This window comes from Nesoenas mayeri (genome assembly GCF_963082525.1).
Source record: "Nesoenas mayeri genome assembly, chromosome: 11".
NCBI lineage: Eukaryota > Metazoa > Chordata > Aves > Columbiformes > Columbidae > Nesoenas > Nesoenas mayeri.
The window spans coordinates 14,578,608-14,595,410 of NC_137563.1; the positions used below are offsets into that span (position 1 = coordinate 14,578,608).

The following is a 16,803-nucleotide window of genomic DNA, read 5'->3' on the forward strand; positions in this document are numbered from 1 at the left end:
GACTTTATTTCAAGCTTTTTATATGTGAAACTATAAAATCTGGGCATTGGTCTGCAATATCTAGATCTTTATTCTTAGGATGAATAGTTATTCTTAACAGTTATGCACTTGAGACTTTCTTTTATTGTTTTATTCCCTATTAATAACAGCTATTAGTAGATATTATTGCTATATATTATGTGCTAGCATTTTTGGGGACAGTGTTAACCCCTCAGACTGTGTGTTGTTTTTTTTTTTTTAAAAACCCAAACAAATAAAGAACAAAACCAAAAAAACCCCTAACTGTTTAAAAGCAAAAGATAAGCTGTTAGTACTGTAGAAATGCCCAGTTAGGATTTTATGACATTAGGAACCCATTTGTTTTATAAAGTATGGTATTGTTCTTGGCAAGGTGTACTTGCGAAGCGTACTTACATACAGTCATTAGCTGAATTGCATGACCTTAGTGTGCTGATCGTCCTGCTTTAGCTTTAATTTTATTAATTTAATTCCTACTGATCTGTCGCTCTGGTCCATCTTTCCCTTTCTGTCCCTGTGTGTTGCACTGTGTGGAGCTGAAGTGCAGGAGGTAGGCTACAAATGTGGTGTAAAACTGCTCGACTGATCCTCGTCATCTGGTACGTGCTGGAGAACGGTGGCTGGTTCCTGACACCAGGCATGTTGGTACTTAGTTCAAATGAGGGGCGGCATGGAGGTCATATGATAAACAGATTTTCTCATATCACAGATCCCCTCAGTGGAATTTGGGTGTGCCAGTGAATTTGGCCTGTGAGCCTTCAGGAGACTGGGAAGAGAACATGCATGGCATTAAAACACTGCCTGGAAAACCAGTCTGTAGGTGTGGCCTCAGTTTGCTTGTTGCAAACTGTTTGCTTGGAACAAAACCGTTAAGGTTCGAGGAAGACAGATCTTTTGCAGGGATGAGTAGTGACATTGCCCCTAATACAAAAAGGGCTGACTTGCTTTGTATATGAAACTGGGAGTTCCTACCATTATTACCAAAAATTACGTGAATATTAGCAATATTATGAGAGCCCTTGGGAATATGGGGTTTTTTTTTTTTGAAATTCTATAAAATTGTACCAATCTGAAGTAGAAATAAGAGGATTTGATATAAAACAAAAAGCGAAAGGTGACTTTGGATCTTTGATCTGTTTTTTCCCATTGTTCTTTCATTCCAGTAAAGTGAAAAGGAACTCTGTCTCTTTGCAAGCTCTGAGGAGCCTGTGGTTGTTCGTTGATTAGGTTTTGTTTAAGTGAAGCAGCTTGATTTTAAAATACACAATTGGCATTGGAATTGGGATGGTGTTGTTTAGGTGATGTGGTGATACATAATGCGGTTTATTGCCTTTCATTAGGGACCTGTATTTAAATGGTGCTTTTATTTACTCTAAGACAACATTATAAAAATAAGTGTTTAGGTATAGTTCAACTGAGGAACTCCTAAAAACAGAAAGGAAGAATATGAGTTTTATTTAAGATTGAAACAGTTCTCCATTCAAACAAGTGTTAGCTTTAAAATGTTTTTGAATGACAGATATTAGATTCTAATCCCATCAAGGTAACAATACACTTCAATATTTGTGTGTGAAAAGTTCAGCTCACAGTAGTTGGGAGACAATGAAATCATTAACATTATTACTAAGCTACATTCTTTAGGAGTTGTTTAAAAAGTAATTCATAATGTATAGCATAATATAGGAAAACTTGACACTCCTTCCTTTTTCTTTTTAGGTTTTGTTTGAATCAATGTACTGGTCAAAATAAAATTTCAAAGGTTTCACTTACCTTCAAGATCCTATGATTCTTTCTTTTTTTTTTTTTACATCTTTTTAAAGACTTCTGATACATGAGATGCTGTGAAGTGGGTGTTCTGTGCAAATTGGAAATGTGATGAAATTATTTCCTTTAACTTTCTTTGGATGATTTTTAAGCATCAGAAGTAGCATTCAGTTCTTAGGCAGGTTTCTGAGGGAAAGATGGTTCCTTAGGTCATGTTATGTGACTAGACTTGCTTCTCACTGTTGTATTTATGTCTGTAAGCCCACCTGTGCTGGAGGCACAGCCATTCCAAAGCTTGAACATATAGTAATGTCCTTTGAGTCTTTTATCTGTTCATTTTGGCCTTTTGTATAAGCGTATCTTGTGGTATTAGAGAAGTTGCTGCATGTGAATCTTCAAATAGTGTTTTTGTTATATTGTATGACCTACCAGCTGCAGAAGGGATGGCTAGAAACTTAGGATTCAAGAGATCGGATTTTAATTTCAGTATCTCTTATAGACAGTCTTTTAATGACTTGAAAGAAACGAGTGAGGTGGTTCTGGACTTGTTGAATAGGGTCGATGTTTTCATTTTTTGCTTGTTCAGTCTATGAAATCATTAGCACAGGAACTGCCCCTTGTGTTTTGGCGCAGTTTGGCACATCTTTAGCATGGTCATCTTTGAGAACCCTTTGTCTGCTGTGATACAAATAGAAAGGTTTTGTGGATGTCACAATAAACCGCTTTGTGGTTTGTTTTTGTTTGCTTGTTTGTGGTTTTTTACAGCTAAAAAATGTCAACAGGTTTTGTGTTGAATATCTTGATCTGGCACATTCAGTAATATTAATGGAAGCTTCAGTCTGAGTGTGCTGTATGGTCGTTCTTGCTTAGGAGTATAGTTCTAAAAAACATTATAAAAAGGGTAAGATAAGATTAAAATAGAATTTAAATTGAAATTTAAACATGGATTTTTGTGCTGCTTTGCTCTCCCTCAAACATGCAGCACAATCTCCTGTAACCTGAGATCTGCTTTTATAATTTCCTTTTAATTCCAGCTCCTCTCCCATTCCTTCAACCTCAGCTTGTGTTTCGTCCTTCTTGTTCCTTGGCTTCTGGACTTGTTAGTATGGTCTCTTTCACTGCCAGACCAGCCCATTTTATAATTTCAGAGTTTGCAATCAAGAAATTTGGCCTTGTGGAACTGTAAGAAGGCTAAAATCCAGCAAAAGTAGTTATTGGTGACAAGTGATAGCAAGAATATTAAATTCAGTTTTTTCAATTGAAATAAACCTCAAATTTCATCAAAACCCATTGTAAAACATGAAGTTTGAGATGCAGTTGTTTTGAGGTAATGCCTCTTGGATTATTTGGAAAGATCACCTTTGTCTCCAGATCTTGCCTTTGGAATTTAATGTGATTTGTCCTGGGATTTAAAATTTACATTGGCACTCTTGACATATATTCTTTTGGTATGTTTCCAATGAGTTATCAAGGTATATGTTAATGTTTTATATGAATTTTTAGTCAATATGAACTTGCATTAATAATGAAAAATTACAAGATGGAATACAGAAATTAAGTGTGGCTATAATTTAGCAATGAATACTAGTATCCAGTGTTTTAATGCTGTATACTGATTCATTTAAATTTTAAACTTGCTAAAAAAATCTGAATTAATGTTTTTCTGGAATGCAACAGTTGTATTAGCCAATCATTTCTGCTAATTACATCAGATTAAAAAAAAATTGTTTTAGTTTTACAGGTTTTCTTTATTCTTCTGCATAGGGTCAGCTTTACCTGCTGGTGACAGACCAGGGCTTTCTTACAGAAGAGAAAGTTGTTTGGGAAAGCTTACACAATGTGGATGGTGACGGAAATTTCTGTGACTCTGAATTCCACCTACGGCCTCCATCAGACCCTGAAACTGTCTACAGAGGGCAGCAGGATCAAATAGATCAAGTACTGGATTTCTGTCTCTCTATTGTATTCTTCTGTTTGCTTGTGACTATATATAACAATTACTACTTATTTTTACTCATATGTATACTGAGACAGATATGTATGTGTACTCATGCATATATAGGACTATAAAAAATTCTTTAGCTACTTTGGTTGGGGTTCTCAAAAGTGCTACTTTGAAGTGTTAGCATGATTTTAAGGGAGGAAGAGTAGGACCAACCATGAGTAGTTTGGAAAATCCAATTTTAAACTCGCAGAATCTACTTCTGCAAAGAACTCACTCAGGTAAAATGTCACACCTTGTATATGGAAATATTTTCGCAGCTGAACTTTGTCTTCTGATGCTCACTTTGCTGAATGTAAGACAAAAGCCATAGCAGATTGCGTGTAATGGTGGTTATTTGTTATTCCTAACTACATATAATAGTTTCCAGAAGTCATGTCTGAGACAGGACTTATTTATACCAGTTAATGCGTAAACACCTAGCAAGAAATCTTACATTCTGAATAAGCAAAATAAGTTTATAATAATTATCATTTATGCTTTTAAATACTGGAGGAAAAAAAAGAATAAGCAGATGCTTTTTAATAAATTCAAGCACTGTATCGTTTGTAGAATAAAGAATCTGGCAGAGATAACAGGGCTTGTAATGTCTGGAGTTGTTCTCTGGATATTTCTGAAACTACACTTTGATTATTTTCTCATCTGTTTAGGAATTAGTGTTCCTTATTGATGTACTCTCAATACTGTTCAGTACAGTGGGGGCAGATACTCTTATCAAGCATAAATCAGTGTGTTAATTAGAAATAGTAAGTTACAAAGAGACAACTTCAAAATCTTCTACCTAGAACTGCTATGGGCTGACACACAGCTGCCTGAGTGATGGAATTTAAACCTGAAAGCAATTTTTTTTTAAATCAGGTTTTGTGGTTTTGTGCTGTGTCATAGGCACTGTGCAAGGAGAAGCGTAAAGCAGCTGTGTTCAGCCTTTCTGCAGTACAGGTTCTGAAACTAATTCCTGCTTTCCGTGGGTAAATGTATTTGCTTTCCGTGAGGTCAGTGTATTTGAGGCTGGGGGAAAAGGTATGGTAGTGCTGAGAAATTCACTTGATGTGACTTGGTTACTTTCTATGTGAAACAGCATTAATAAACAAGTTTATTGTTTAGGATTATCTGATGGCATTGTCTCTACAACAAGAGCAGCAAAATCAAGATATTAACTGGGAACAGATCCCCGAAGGAATCAGCGATCTAGAGCTGGCGAAGAAGCTCCAGGAAGAGGAGGACAGAAGAGCTTCTCAGTACTATCAGGAACAAGAACAAGCAGCTGCTCAGGTCCAGGTAGGAAAGCATTATTACATAGTATGATCATGAGTTTTAGAGAGTATTAACCTAATAGTTACATAGACACAGCTACATTTGTCAGTGTTTCAGACTGATAAGACTGACGTTTACAGCACGTGACAAGATCAACATAGGAGTCTTAAGAAATACACTATACTGTTGGAGTATGTATGCAGATATGGCAATTGCTGCCACTTTGATACTTTAAAGTGGGCCTAACCTTCGAAAGTAGGGTTTCATTCATACTTTTTAAATTGGAATGAGTTAATACATAAGGTTACAAAGATTGCATTAGCTAATATTTTACATTACTTGCAAAACAGAATTCAAATAAGAGCTTTTTGATAGTAGTCAAAGTTTTGTCTTTGTCTTGCAGAAGTTTGCTTTACATTTTTATGTGTTTCAGTCTATGATATCATGTGAGTCCATTGAGTCCTGTTTCAAATGAGGAAATTAACAGTTTTCCCAGTGTATCTTTCTGTCCCCTCCCCATTCCCATTAAGCAGTTGCATTCAAAATGCTGGGAAAATGTGCTTCATGTGCATGTATACAAATTGCCATATAACTAAATCTTATGTGTGAAAGGCAGTTACCGAAAGTTACTGTTCTAGATTCAGGGAGTTCTTAACCACTAGAGACTTTAAAAACTGCTTTTATTTACAAATATGTACAAAGTAATCTGCATTAAGACTGTATCTTTGGCCTGAAGCAATTCAGAGCCATTAACTGATGTGCTTGTGTGTGGCTTAACCCCAGCCAGCAACTAGGACCACACAGCTGCTCTCTCAGCTCCCGCCCTGCCAAGTGAGATGGGGGAGAGCATCAAAACAGAAGGGAAAAGCTCTTGGTTTGAAATAAGAACAATTTATTATTACACCAAAGATAAAATAATAATAACAATAATGTGTGTGTGTATATATATATGTGTATATATATATATAAGTGAGACATAATGCAATTAGTCATGAACATCAGTCCCATACAGCAGATCCCAGAAGAGCAGAGATCCAGAAAGCAGTTTGCACTTGAACACAATTGTGCCAAACAGCCAGTCTGGAAAAGAGCGCACCCTGGTCCCAAATAGCTGGTCCCGCAAAGAGAGCAAAGTGAGCAAAGGCTGAGCCAGCAGGGAGCATGAGACGGCTCATGGGAACAGCTCACTGGCCAGCCTGGGCGTCAGTCTAGCTGCTGTCCTGTTGTGCTCCCTCCCAGCTTCTATCTGCACCTGCAGCTGGAAAGTTGAAAAATCCCTTGGTGTCTCCTCCAGAACAGCCAAAACATCACTGAATTCTCACATTCTTTTCATACCAACTCCAAAACACAGCCCAGCTACTGGAAATTAAAAATTAACTCTGTCCCAGGGAAGATTCAACTATTTCCCATGGGAAGTTCAGTGTGTTATCACGTTATTCTCATACTAACCGTCCCCCCGCCCCGCACCTCAGAGAGACTCTGCTAGCTCCTAAAAAGAAAGGACTCTAACTACTATGAAGAAAAGCAATCCCAGCAAAACCAGCACAGCTTGTTAAGCATGAAACAAGAATTTTGACAATTGATAGTTGTGTTATTTCCGCTGCTTATTGCCTTAATCAGAATCAACAGTAGCTACTTCTAGGACAAAGATTCACTACTGCTGGCTGCAAAAAGGCAGAAGGAAAAGAAGAACGTGCTTAACAGGACTGAACAGCATGCTCATTTGCAGCTATGAATGGGTAACTGCTGGAATGGATGGTAAAAGGTGCTTAGACAAGGCTAAGGGACATGGTTTAGTGCTAGAGTTGGTTAGGTTATGGTTGGCCTCAATCAGCCTGAGGGTCTCTTCCAACCAAAACGATTCTATGAATTAACAAAACCCATGTTGCTTTTGTATACCAAATGCCTTGCTAAGTTCTTATCTAGTTTCTAGTCACAAAAAGCTGCTCCTTTGCCATATCTAGCTGTCAATAACAACACTTCCACTTGGTAATGTCTGTAATGTGGATTATGTTCTTATAAAACAAACAAGGAAAAAAATCCAGCACAGTAATACAGAAGTGGCAGAAAATGCTTGAAGACAAATTTTATTATTGAACCAACTAATCTGAATATGTTGACACATAGGAGGGACACACAGGACTTGAAATATATTTTTGACGGACTTTGTTTTTTAGAAATAATAAATGTTGTGGCAGTTCTGGAGTGTTTATATTTACCTGAATTCTGCTGTTTGCATAACAGTTAAACTTTTGTTTGTGAACTTGAATGTAGAGTAATAATTCAGACTGCATCTACAATGTTTGCTTTATTCAAGCTGTTATTTTTTCTACATAGCAGGTGCAAGGTGCTGCCTCTCCTGCAAGTGGAAGACAATCTGGGAGTAACGAACGCAAACGTAAAGAGCCTCGAGAGAAAGAGAGAGAAAAGGAGAAGAATAGCTGTGTTCTCTTGTAATAGCAAATGGATTTACTCTGGAGCCAAGTGCATGTCCTCAGAAGCAAAAACAAGGAATACAAAGGAAGACAAACCTGTTACATGCCGCCTGTGCCTGATTACCCCATGGATTTTATTCACGTTTCAAGAGAGGATGGATGACTTTGTTACAATCATACAGACTTCTTTCAAAGTCATAGTGCGTGCTGCTCAAGATGGAATTCCAAATCACAGTTGGATGCGCTGTGCTTTGAGTTAGTCATAAGAAATACTGCACCTTGTAGCTGAACACACAAATCATGGCAAGTTTTGTGTCATAGTGACATCCATTACTCGTTACATCAGTTAGTAAGCTATTTTATCTTCTACTTTAAACAAAGGAGGCAATTGGTTTTGTGTAAGGCTTTTTCCTGAAGTCTGTACACTAGCACAACAGAATTCTGTCTTACTTACATGGTATGTAACTATATCGTAGGCTGGGTATAGTCTTCATGACATGAGAGCCCAAATAACAGCTGGGCACTGCCTCCTCAAAGTGTCCAGATTTCTTTGCTTCTGGATCTGGTATGTTCACTTTTTTTTGAACCCAGATTTATACTGTGTTACTGCGATCATTGCACCTCCTGGCCAGCTCTCTTGCCCCAAGAATATGTGACTTCATAGGCATCATCCAAAAAGTTATTGAAAATGGGGCATTTATTAATAGCAAGATGAATATTGTTTGCTTTTTTGCAATTACAAACTGGGCATGGCAACTCAGATGTTATCAGGGTTAAACAAGTAATTTTATAGGTAACTTTTTCTTTTAGTATTTTTTCTCTTGTAGGTAAACTGGACCAGATAACTTCTTATTTATTGACCTCTCTGTATGACAGGTGAATGATGAGAGGAAATTAAGGTCTATAATAATTGTTATGCTATGTAAGAATGCAGAGTTAAAATAACTAACTATCTGCCTTCTTTCCAGAAGTACCTTGAACTTTAACATGACTTTAACAAGTCCACTTGTATATTTAAGCAGGTGTACTGTAGTTAAAAAACACACTGTTTGTTTTATAAATCATGTATCCTTAAAAAGCACATTTCTGAAGGGTGAGAGAGAAGCTAGGCTGCTCTCTGAGATTGTTTGCAAAGGTGGTCAGGTGTAACATTTTGGTTTTTAAATCACTAATTTAGAATTTTTGGAAAACAGATTTTTCTAATTTATGGGAACCAAATAAACACGTTGCGTCTTGTAGTATTTATAGAATACAGAAACAGAATACTTGCTGAATTTTGAGGGAACCACAAATCTTCCTCCACTTCCATTAACTCAATAACAATTACCTTCTTGTTAAACCTTTTTGATAAAAATTTCTATCTAGCAATTTGTAGATACTTTTCAAAAAGGCTGCTTTCCAAAAGCTCCTGGACACATTACGTATTCACGCTGTACGCCTGGGTAAGTGCATTAGCATACAGTAACCTGGGAACCCTAGGGCAGCCAGGTGGAATACGACATTCCTGGTTTCAGGTGTTTGGAGAACGCCGGTAAGAGAGGGTAGCTGAACACAAGTCCACTGCTAAAAAGCTGCTTTCAAGTTATTTCAAGCAGACTTGCTGCAGTGACGGGAGCCAGTCATCACATAAAGCTGTTACAAACCGAGGATGAAGTTTAGGTGGATAAAGGAAGAATGTCTTACTAAGTAAAGGGCCAGTTTGTATCACTTTTTTCTTCCATGCCTTTTTCTCTCTTTTTTTTTTTCCACTTTTGTTACAATTTCCCTTTTAAAATAATGAAGTAATGAATGGTAGGAGGTCTCTAATATGCAAAGTGAAAATTTAAAGATTTCTCTATTCTCTAGAAAAGTCATGCCCAGAAAAGTAATTTTAATACTTAATGTATAAAATTCAGATAATTTTCTATGTCAAAGCAAAGGTTGCCGTTTTTTTTCCTTTGCAGCAGCCTAACTTCTTCAAACAAATTCATATGATGGAGGATCACCAACATAATGACTTATCTACATTAAGCAGATCAAAAAATATTCCAATAGTGTCAATAACAAAGACTTTAAGCCAGAATGTTGTTTAAAAACATTCTGTTACTAAGATTTTTTCCAAATTTGTGTATTTACATTTATTTATTGACCTTGAAAAATAAATATGTCAAGCTAAGTGTTCGTTATCTTATTATTTTCAGTGATAGTATTGCCACTTTAAATTCCTTTTTGAACAAATTTAGCTGGAGCAGGCGTTGTGACTATTCAGTATATTTTTTTGCCTGAGATACTTGCTCATATTAGGAAAATTCATGTAACATTTCGAGCTTCAGACAGGTGTGCCTGAAATCTAATATGCTGTAGTTAAAGTAATATTGTCACTTGGTCACAAAGGAAGAAGAGTTAAATGTCAATGCTCATTGTGAACTCTGAACTCCCAGCTAATTCATTTTCTCTTTCAATGGAGGACTAACTGGCCTCAGGTTATTCAAGATGCTATTCAAACATTTTCCTGTTAATATCCTTTTTTCTTTACAGGTTTTGAAGCTTTGGAAAAAAGGTAAAGAATTACTGAAATCTAGACCATTGTTCTGCATGAGTTGGGCTTGTTAGTGGCAAATGTTATAAGCAGATGAGCCTGTTGATATGCAGAAGGAAATACATCTGGAAGCTTAATTTATACCCTACTGTGACTAACCATTCCAAAAGCAACTATCACAGTTGGTATCTATGACACTGAGGATCAAAAAAAACCCCAAACAAAACTGAACAGAATTGCTTTTATCTGTAATAGTAAGCTTGGAAAACAATATTACAAAATATTCATGGAGTACCAGAAAGATGATGTCTACTTCTGACCATTTACTTCATTTGCCTCCTCTTTTTTTTGAAGCTCGTGTTCTGCTGAAAGGGTACAGATTTATACTTTAAATCTGTGTTTACAGTTTAGCATGCACATGCTTCAAATTCTTATATAATATATATGAAAGTGTCCAGAAAAGTAGCGTATAACTTGTTTTCCACTAGATAAAAGCTAGCACAGAAAATGGAATCATAGAATTTTTGTTGCTACATTGTAGTTATGAAATAAAAAAGCTAAATACAAGTATGCCTAAAATTAGCAAAAAAATTGAGCACTGCCATAGTGATAAATGTTTTTCTAAAAGACACTTTGTAAATACTCAAATATCCCTCTTTTCTTGTGACAGTCATATGGACTAAGACCCACCAAAGCAGATCCAAAGTAAGACTGTAACACCAGAAGATGAAATCATCATTCCTGAAAATTCACTTAAACATAATGCAAAAAAAATATATTTTGTAGGTAGCCAGCTAGTTAATATAATAAAGTCTGTGTTCAGCTTGTCTTTACAGAGCTCTTGTGGATCGAGACACACAAGCTAGAGGTGAAGCACATGCTCTTCCATGTACACTCGCTTGCAGTGCCAGTCAATCTCTGCACTCATTTGATATTCCGTGTTATTGTCAAATGCTTCTTCAAACTTGTATACGCAAGTTCTTGAAAAAATTTTCCAGTATGTAATAAAAGGAATTTGAATTCTTGATACTGAATCTTTTGGTGTATTCAGCAGGAAATACTTGAGTAGAAGGTGAAGCTGATGTGTTTTAACTGAACCTTTCTTCTTTCCTGCTCCAATAGATGTGTAACCCAAACTGGGTCATCACTTAGATCAGCTTTCTTACCATTTGGATGCTTACCACAGCCAATCGCTGAAGCTTAGACAAAGTACATCCTTAAATACAACATACTGAATTAAGAGCTGTATTTATTTTATATGAAAGCAGACTTTTAAAGTTTGTAATCTTAAACAGCAGGTGACTCAGGAAATGCAAGTTAATTTATGCAGCATCCTCATTAGAAAGCATATTAGAGAAGACAAAACAACAACAAAAAACCCCCAACAAGAAAAACAAACAAACAAACCACTCAAGCCTTAGTTTGGTTGCAATATAATGCTCACTTTTTTTTTCCATCTGTGTGATGGTAACAAGAAAAATGTTCATATAGTCCAATGACAGCAAATGTCACGTGCAAGAACTTGAACTTTGCCATTTTACCTTGTGATTCAGTGCAGTTACTTTTTATTTTTTTAAGCATAACACTGCCAGTTGTTTTGAGTGGGGAAAATATGGTGAGATGAACGAGATGTCTGTGATGTTCATTTCCATAGTGTTTCCATATAGCCACTTCTTGTTCACAGCTTGTCCTTGTAGCTGTCCAGTAGAAATGCAGTGTATTTATTATTGTCCACTGGTCCATTTTGGTCACTATGTCAGCTCTATCACTATGAGCTCTCTCTACCTGGAGAGTTTGCTCTAGAGAACTTGCTGATACCTGAAAGTTTTTTCCTGCCTTCACAGTTACTTTTCTGATCTGTAGGATTACTTGTGCTCACGGAGAAGCTTCACGTGTTGAAATGAGCATTTCCTTGTTATTGTGAGGTTAAGAACTTTAGTTAATTACATTTAGAAGTCAAGATCTCATGTTTACCTCTACTTTGACAGCATAGAAGGATTTTCAGCAAAAAGTTGTTAGGTTTGGGAAATCCATAGGGAACAACTGAGATTTGTTTCAGTACTCAAATTAATGGAAAACTTTGCTAGCTTAGTATGCTTGCAAAATACTTTATTGTGACAATATGATGAAAATAAAGGCATCTGTTTCTCTAAATGTAATCTGCTGCAACATGAGATGAGGTACTGCAAGGGCTTTCCTTGCTGGCTGAGTCCCGCGTTTCAGGAGGCAGGTGGTGGTGTGGCCAAGGGTCTTGCTGGGGCCACGGGTGAGTGACAGATGATTGTTTGGTACAGCCAAACACTAAGACAAATGTATATAGATCTTGAGGGTGGACAGGCACAAAACATCATGTTTTCTATTTCTTTATTTAATCTCTTGAGAGCTGTCCTTTAAAGTAAATTTAAATCAGCTGAGTCACGGGTACATCCTTGGGTTTTTGCGATCTCTTCATTTGAGGAACTCCAACGTTAAATATGAAAACAACTTCCCGCCCTTTACATGAACTTGGCCACATCTGGTAATTAATACCTGCACTGAATGTTTTTCTTAAGGCTTGCTTATGTGGTCCAGTGGGTGAAGCTGATCAGTTAGTGTTGATGCCTGTAACCCAGTAAGCACTGCTGAGCTTTCAGACACTGACAAAATTGGTATTTACACTTATCAGCTCTGATGGTTTTAAATACAGGAGCTGTACAAGAGTTAAAGTAAAACTCTAAAACCTTTCTACCCTTGCCAAACCAGTCTTTTTTGCAATGGTAAATGATAAAAGGTAATAGAAATTCTAGAATACTAGTGCTTTTCTATGTTGCATCCCAAGGAACGCAGAGCACGCAGTTTTCCAGGCTGGGCTACATGAGGCAGCTGCTGCTCCAAGGCAGTTCTGGTTTGCTGCCCAGCTCCTTTGCTGTGGATCTCGCAGCTCATGGGGACACGGTGTAGCCGACCTGGACAGACCCGTGCCATCTTTGCCTAGCTAATGCCAATCATTTTAATACCGAGGACATGATATGGATTTACTTCTCCGTGTAATGTATGAATGCCAAGTACATGTTGTCATTAAATTCATATTATAATCTATTATATGTGCCAGCTATAATAGAGCTAGCGTGATTCTTTCTGCTCATGCTATAAATGCACATACTTTCTGTGAAAGAAATACAGAAAATTAGGTGACTGCTTTCCTAATAGACTTTGAAACTACCTTGAAATGTTCTTTGTAATACTGTTTTTTGCAGTTTGGGGAAATTAAAGAATGCATGACAGTTTCTGGAGAACTGTAATGATTTGAGACAATGTTTTTCTTGTGTTGTAGTACATATATATGGAATATTATAAAAAAACCCAACCACCTTAACATTTTATTTTAAAAGGGAATGTTGTATTTAGCTGTATATGCTGCAGTCACCTTTTAGAACTAACAAACTGCATTAGTAGCAAACCTATGCTGTAGAAATTTCACTGGAAGGATTTAATAAATATCAGGAACAAATATTTCTAAACAAAATAATGTAACTTTATTTTTACTGTGGGCTCTTGCGAATTGCAATAGCGAGCAGTGCAGGGCTGTCTTACAGTAATTTGTGGTGGCTGAATGAGTCTTGGGATACTTTTAAAGTTCTAGAGCCGTATTCCAGCGTAACGCTGGAATATTTTTCATTAAACATCTGTCCAGTCCAACTTCAGACTAGCAGACGCAGCCATGAAGAGGAACATTTCAGTGTAGACTTACGCAAGCCAGTTTCATAATTCTGCGTAGTTAATTAGCAGTATGTATCAGCTTTGCAAGTACAGAGCTGGGAGAAACAACTGAAATAAAAGCCTGTATTTCAGTTGGAGCTTCCAAAGGGTGCAGAGGAAGCTTATGACCAATACTCTGAAAAATCTGACCAAATAAGAAAGTTTAGTCTGTGCTGTTTCTACCTTTTTTTTTTCTTTTTAGGAAAGCTAGTGTTAGATTATTCTGTGTATTTTTAGAGAAAAAACAAACAAACCTCAGCTTTTAATTTCCCTGTGTCTTCAGATTTGCTAGCTTTTCAGCATGGCACCTCTTCTGTATTTTATGCTTATTTCCAACAGAACTTTGTTTTCTCTTCAGTATTTTGGTGTCAGGGCATCGACTGGCCTCTTAATTTTAGAGCTTTTGTTATTGCAGATTAACCACAGTCAAAAGGAGCTGGTTTCTATTAATTACTGGGTTTGTTTACAATTGCATTTTAGCTAAGTCCTTCAGATTGAAAGTTGACAAACAGGTTCTACGTGAGGTGAATAAATAACAGTATGGGGGTTTTGTCCAATTGCATCCCTAGTATACTTTACAATTGAGTTGTATTTATTATAGGAAAAAATACTGCTGTGAAAATAAAATCCTCCTTTTGCTTGGAAAAGTATAGCAGCTAGTCACCTTCAAGACTGCAGTTGGATGCAGTGAACCAACAAATCTGCTCGTGAGTTTTTAAAACTACTTAAAATTCAGCATTTGCATTTTTTATCTTGAAGAGTTGCCATAATTACGTTTGCATTTCATATACTCAGTTTACAGCAGTATGCTTGCACTTCTGGATTTCTTACATGCTTTCTCTTTCAGGCAGGCAAGCAAAAGTAAAGTGACCATAGGTACAATGATTTCAGGAGACAACTCTGTTATAGCAAGTGTTTTTTCATCAATATCTTGGTAACTCTTGAAATGCTGAGTGCTGTTAGATTATGTTGGGGAGTGTGACGGGTGACCCGCTGACAGCACAGACACCCCCAGGTCAGCAGGACTCCGTGCTTGCCAAAAGCCAGCAGGTAGAACTTGTCGGGTTGTACTGGACAATGATGCCACTTGTGAACGGCTTCCTCCCCTGCGTTTTTGCAGTGTATAATCACTGCTGCCAGTTCAAGTCTCGAAAAATTTGCTAGTGGTACTAAAACTGTAGTATCACGTATTTTGTTGTGTCCCACAGAAATAAATTCTAAATCTGTTGCTATTTGCACAGTACTAATTCTTCCATAAGAAGTCACAGAATGTTAATATGTTAATATGTTACTGCTACTTTCTTTGTAAGGGGGTGAAAAATACTGTTATCAGTTCCCCGCAATAACCTGGTAGAGCTTTAATGTTAAATGACAGAGTTCTGGTTTATCTTTCGCATTACAGCTTTCAGGGAAAGTTCTGTCAAAGTTTTCACATGTAATTTTTGATTATCCTTTTATGTGGTGAATAGATGCACAGCTGTTATTGCACAAATTTTTATAATCACCTTTTACATATACATGTAAGCTCATTACAGAAACTACCACTGAAACTGATGGAACATACAGAAATGAATCCTACAGAAGTTGCCCCTAATTCTCCAGTGTTATGTCAAATATTTGTTACTACATTAACTGTGTTGACTGAGTCTTTTTACAATGAAATGATATCTATATTTTAAAAAAATATATATTTTAGGGAAGTTCCAAGAGACTTCCAGATTAGTCATGTCTTCAAGGTGCCACGCTTAGACCCACCGGATTTGTGCAATTGGTGTGTTAAATCAGTTCAGTTGTGAGGCTGTTTGTCACCTCATGTTCACTGTCATCTCTAAATCTAGTTCTAAAGGGTAATGCAAAAATAAAAGCTAATGCAAGCTATGGTAGATTTACAAGAAGTTAAAGTTTTAGCAATTGTATTTTAAAAGTGCATGACATGATTGAATCTAGTCATGCAGTACTGTTCCTACCGTTGTATGTGACTGAAATCCTTTACATCATGTTACACCATTATCCAACGTTGTATTGGCATCTACATGTTCAACTACTGAATGTTTTGCATTTTAAAAGCCTTAATTGTTTATATTGTATTAATGTGTTTTTAAAAGACTATAAGGAAACAACATTTTCCTTGTAAATTGTTGAAATAATTTTGAACACTTAAATAATTTCCAGGTAAGTCCAGTTCTGTATCTTAATACCCCATTTTGTGTACCACTAAAGAAACACTGTTAAATTCTGTTGTCTTTTAAAGTGTCTCCAGTTATCAGCCTCTCTGTAGTTTAAGATCTTTACCTTATTGAGATATATTTTGGTTAACAGTCTTCTGAAATTCATTGCATGTAAATAAATTTAAGTGTGCAAACTTAAATAAACATTTCATTTAGGTATTTAAGTTCTTTCCCAATAATAAAAAGAAAACAAAAAGAAAAATCTTGCTGTGAAGAAGGACAGACTTCTCTTGATCTAAATATTTTATAAATCCAAAGTTTTTGGCAAATGGTTTTAATCACATTTTTTTCCATATCCTTCTAGTTTGTTTCAATATTTTAAGTGAAATATCTACACATACACAATCACATTTTCATATAATTAAACAAAAAATGACAGGAAATATTATTTATTACCCTTACCAGTTGTGCATCTAGACCTGTTTACTGTAGGCAAGTTATCAAGTCACATCTCAGGTTTTAGTTTGGTGCCTCTTTAGAGCTCGGTCTTTCAGGTTAAACTTTCATTTTTCCCATTTGATCAGTTAGTCACTACACGTTCATCTTATAGCAAATACTTATTTTGTATGTGTTCTCACACCTAATGAAGCACAGACTGCAGCCAAAGAGATAAATACTTTCTCAAATGCACTCCCTTAACTTGTGCTTTTCTCTTTGAAACTCATGCAAAAAACACTCAGTAAATTGAACTTAGATTTTCCTTCTAAGAATTGAACAACGTGAGCAGATTTATTAAATGCATCAAGGTAAGCTACTTATTGGATAAATGTGTCCTGACACATTTGCTGATACAGCATATTTCTTTTGTTTAAACCTAAGTATTTGTCAGTAGTGAATATTCACAAA

At 36.4% G+C, this 16,803-nt stretch overlaps 1 protein-coding gene across 2 annotated transcripts in view; it reads left to right on the forward strand.

The window, feature by feature from the left end:
• The window catches only part of MINDY2 (MINDY lysine 48 deubiquitinase 2), a 31,576-nt gene extending 15,319 nt beyond the window's left edge, over positions 1–16,257 (forward strand). The window contains exons 7-10 of one of the 2 annotated variants that reach the window (XR_013922585.1): positions 3,547–3,720; positions 4,889–5,062; positions 7,376–10,012; positions 10,662–16,257. Coding sequence is in view for 1 of the 2 variants with exons in the window: in XM_080350945.1 (XP_080207071.1) it covers positions 3,547–3,720; positions 4,889–5,062; positions 7,376–7,495 (468 nt within the window). In the remaining variant the exon portion in view is untranslated. Of the gene's footprint in view, positions 1–3,546; positions 3,721–4,888; positions 5,063–7,375 lie in introns of both variants that reach the window. The other variant, XM_080350945.1, reaches the window with a different exon arrangement.
• The last annotated feature ends 546 nt before the right edge of the window (positions 16,258–16,803 follow it).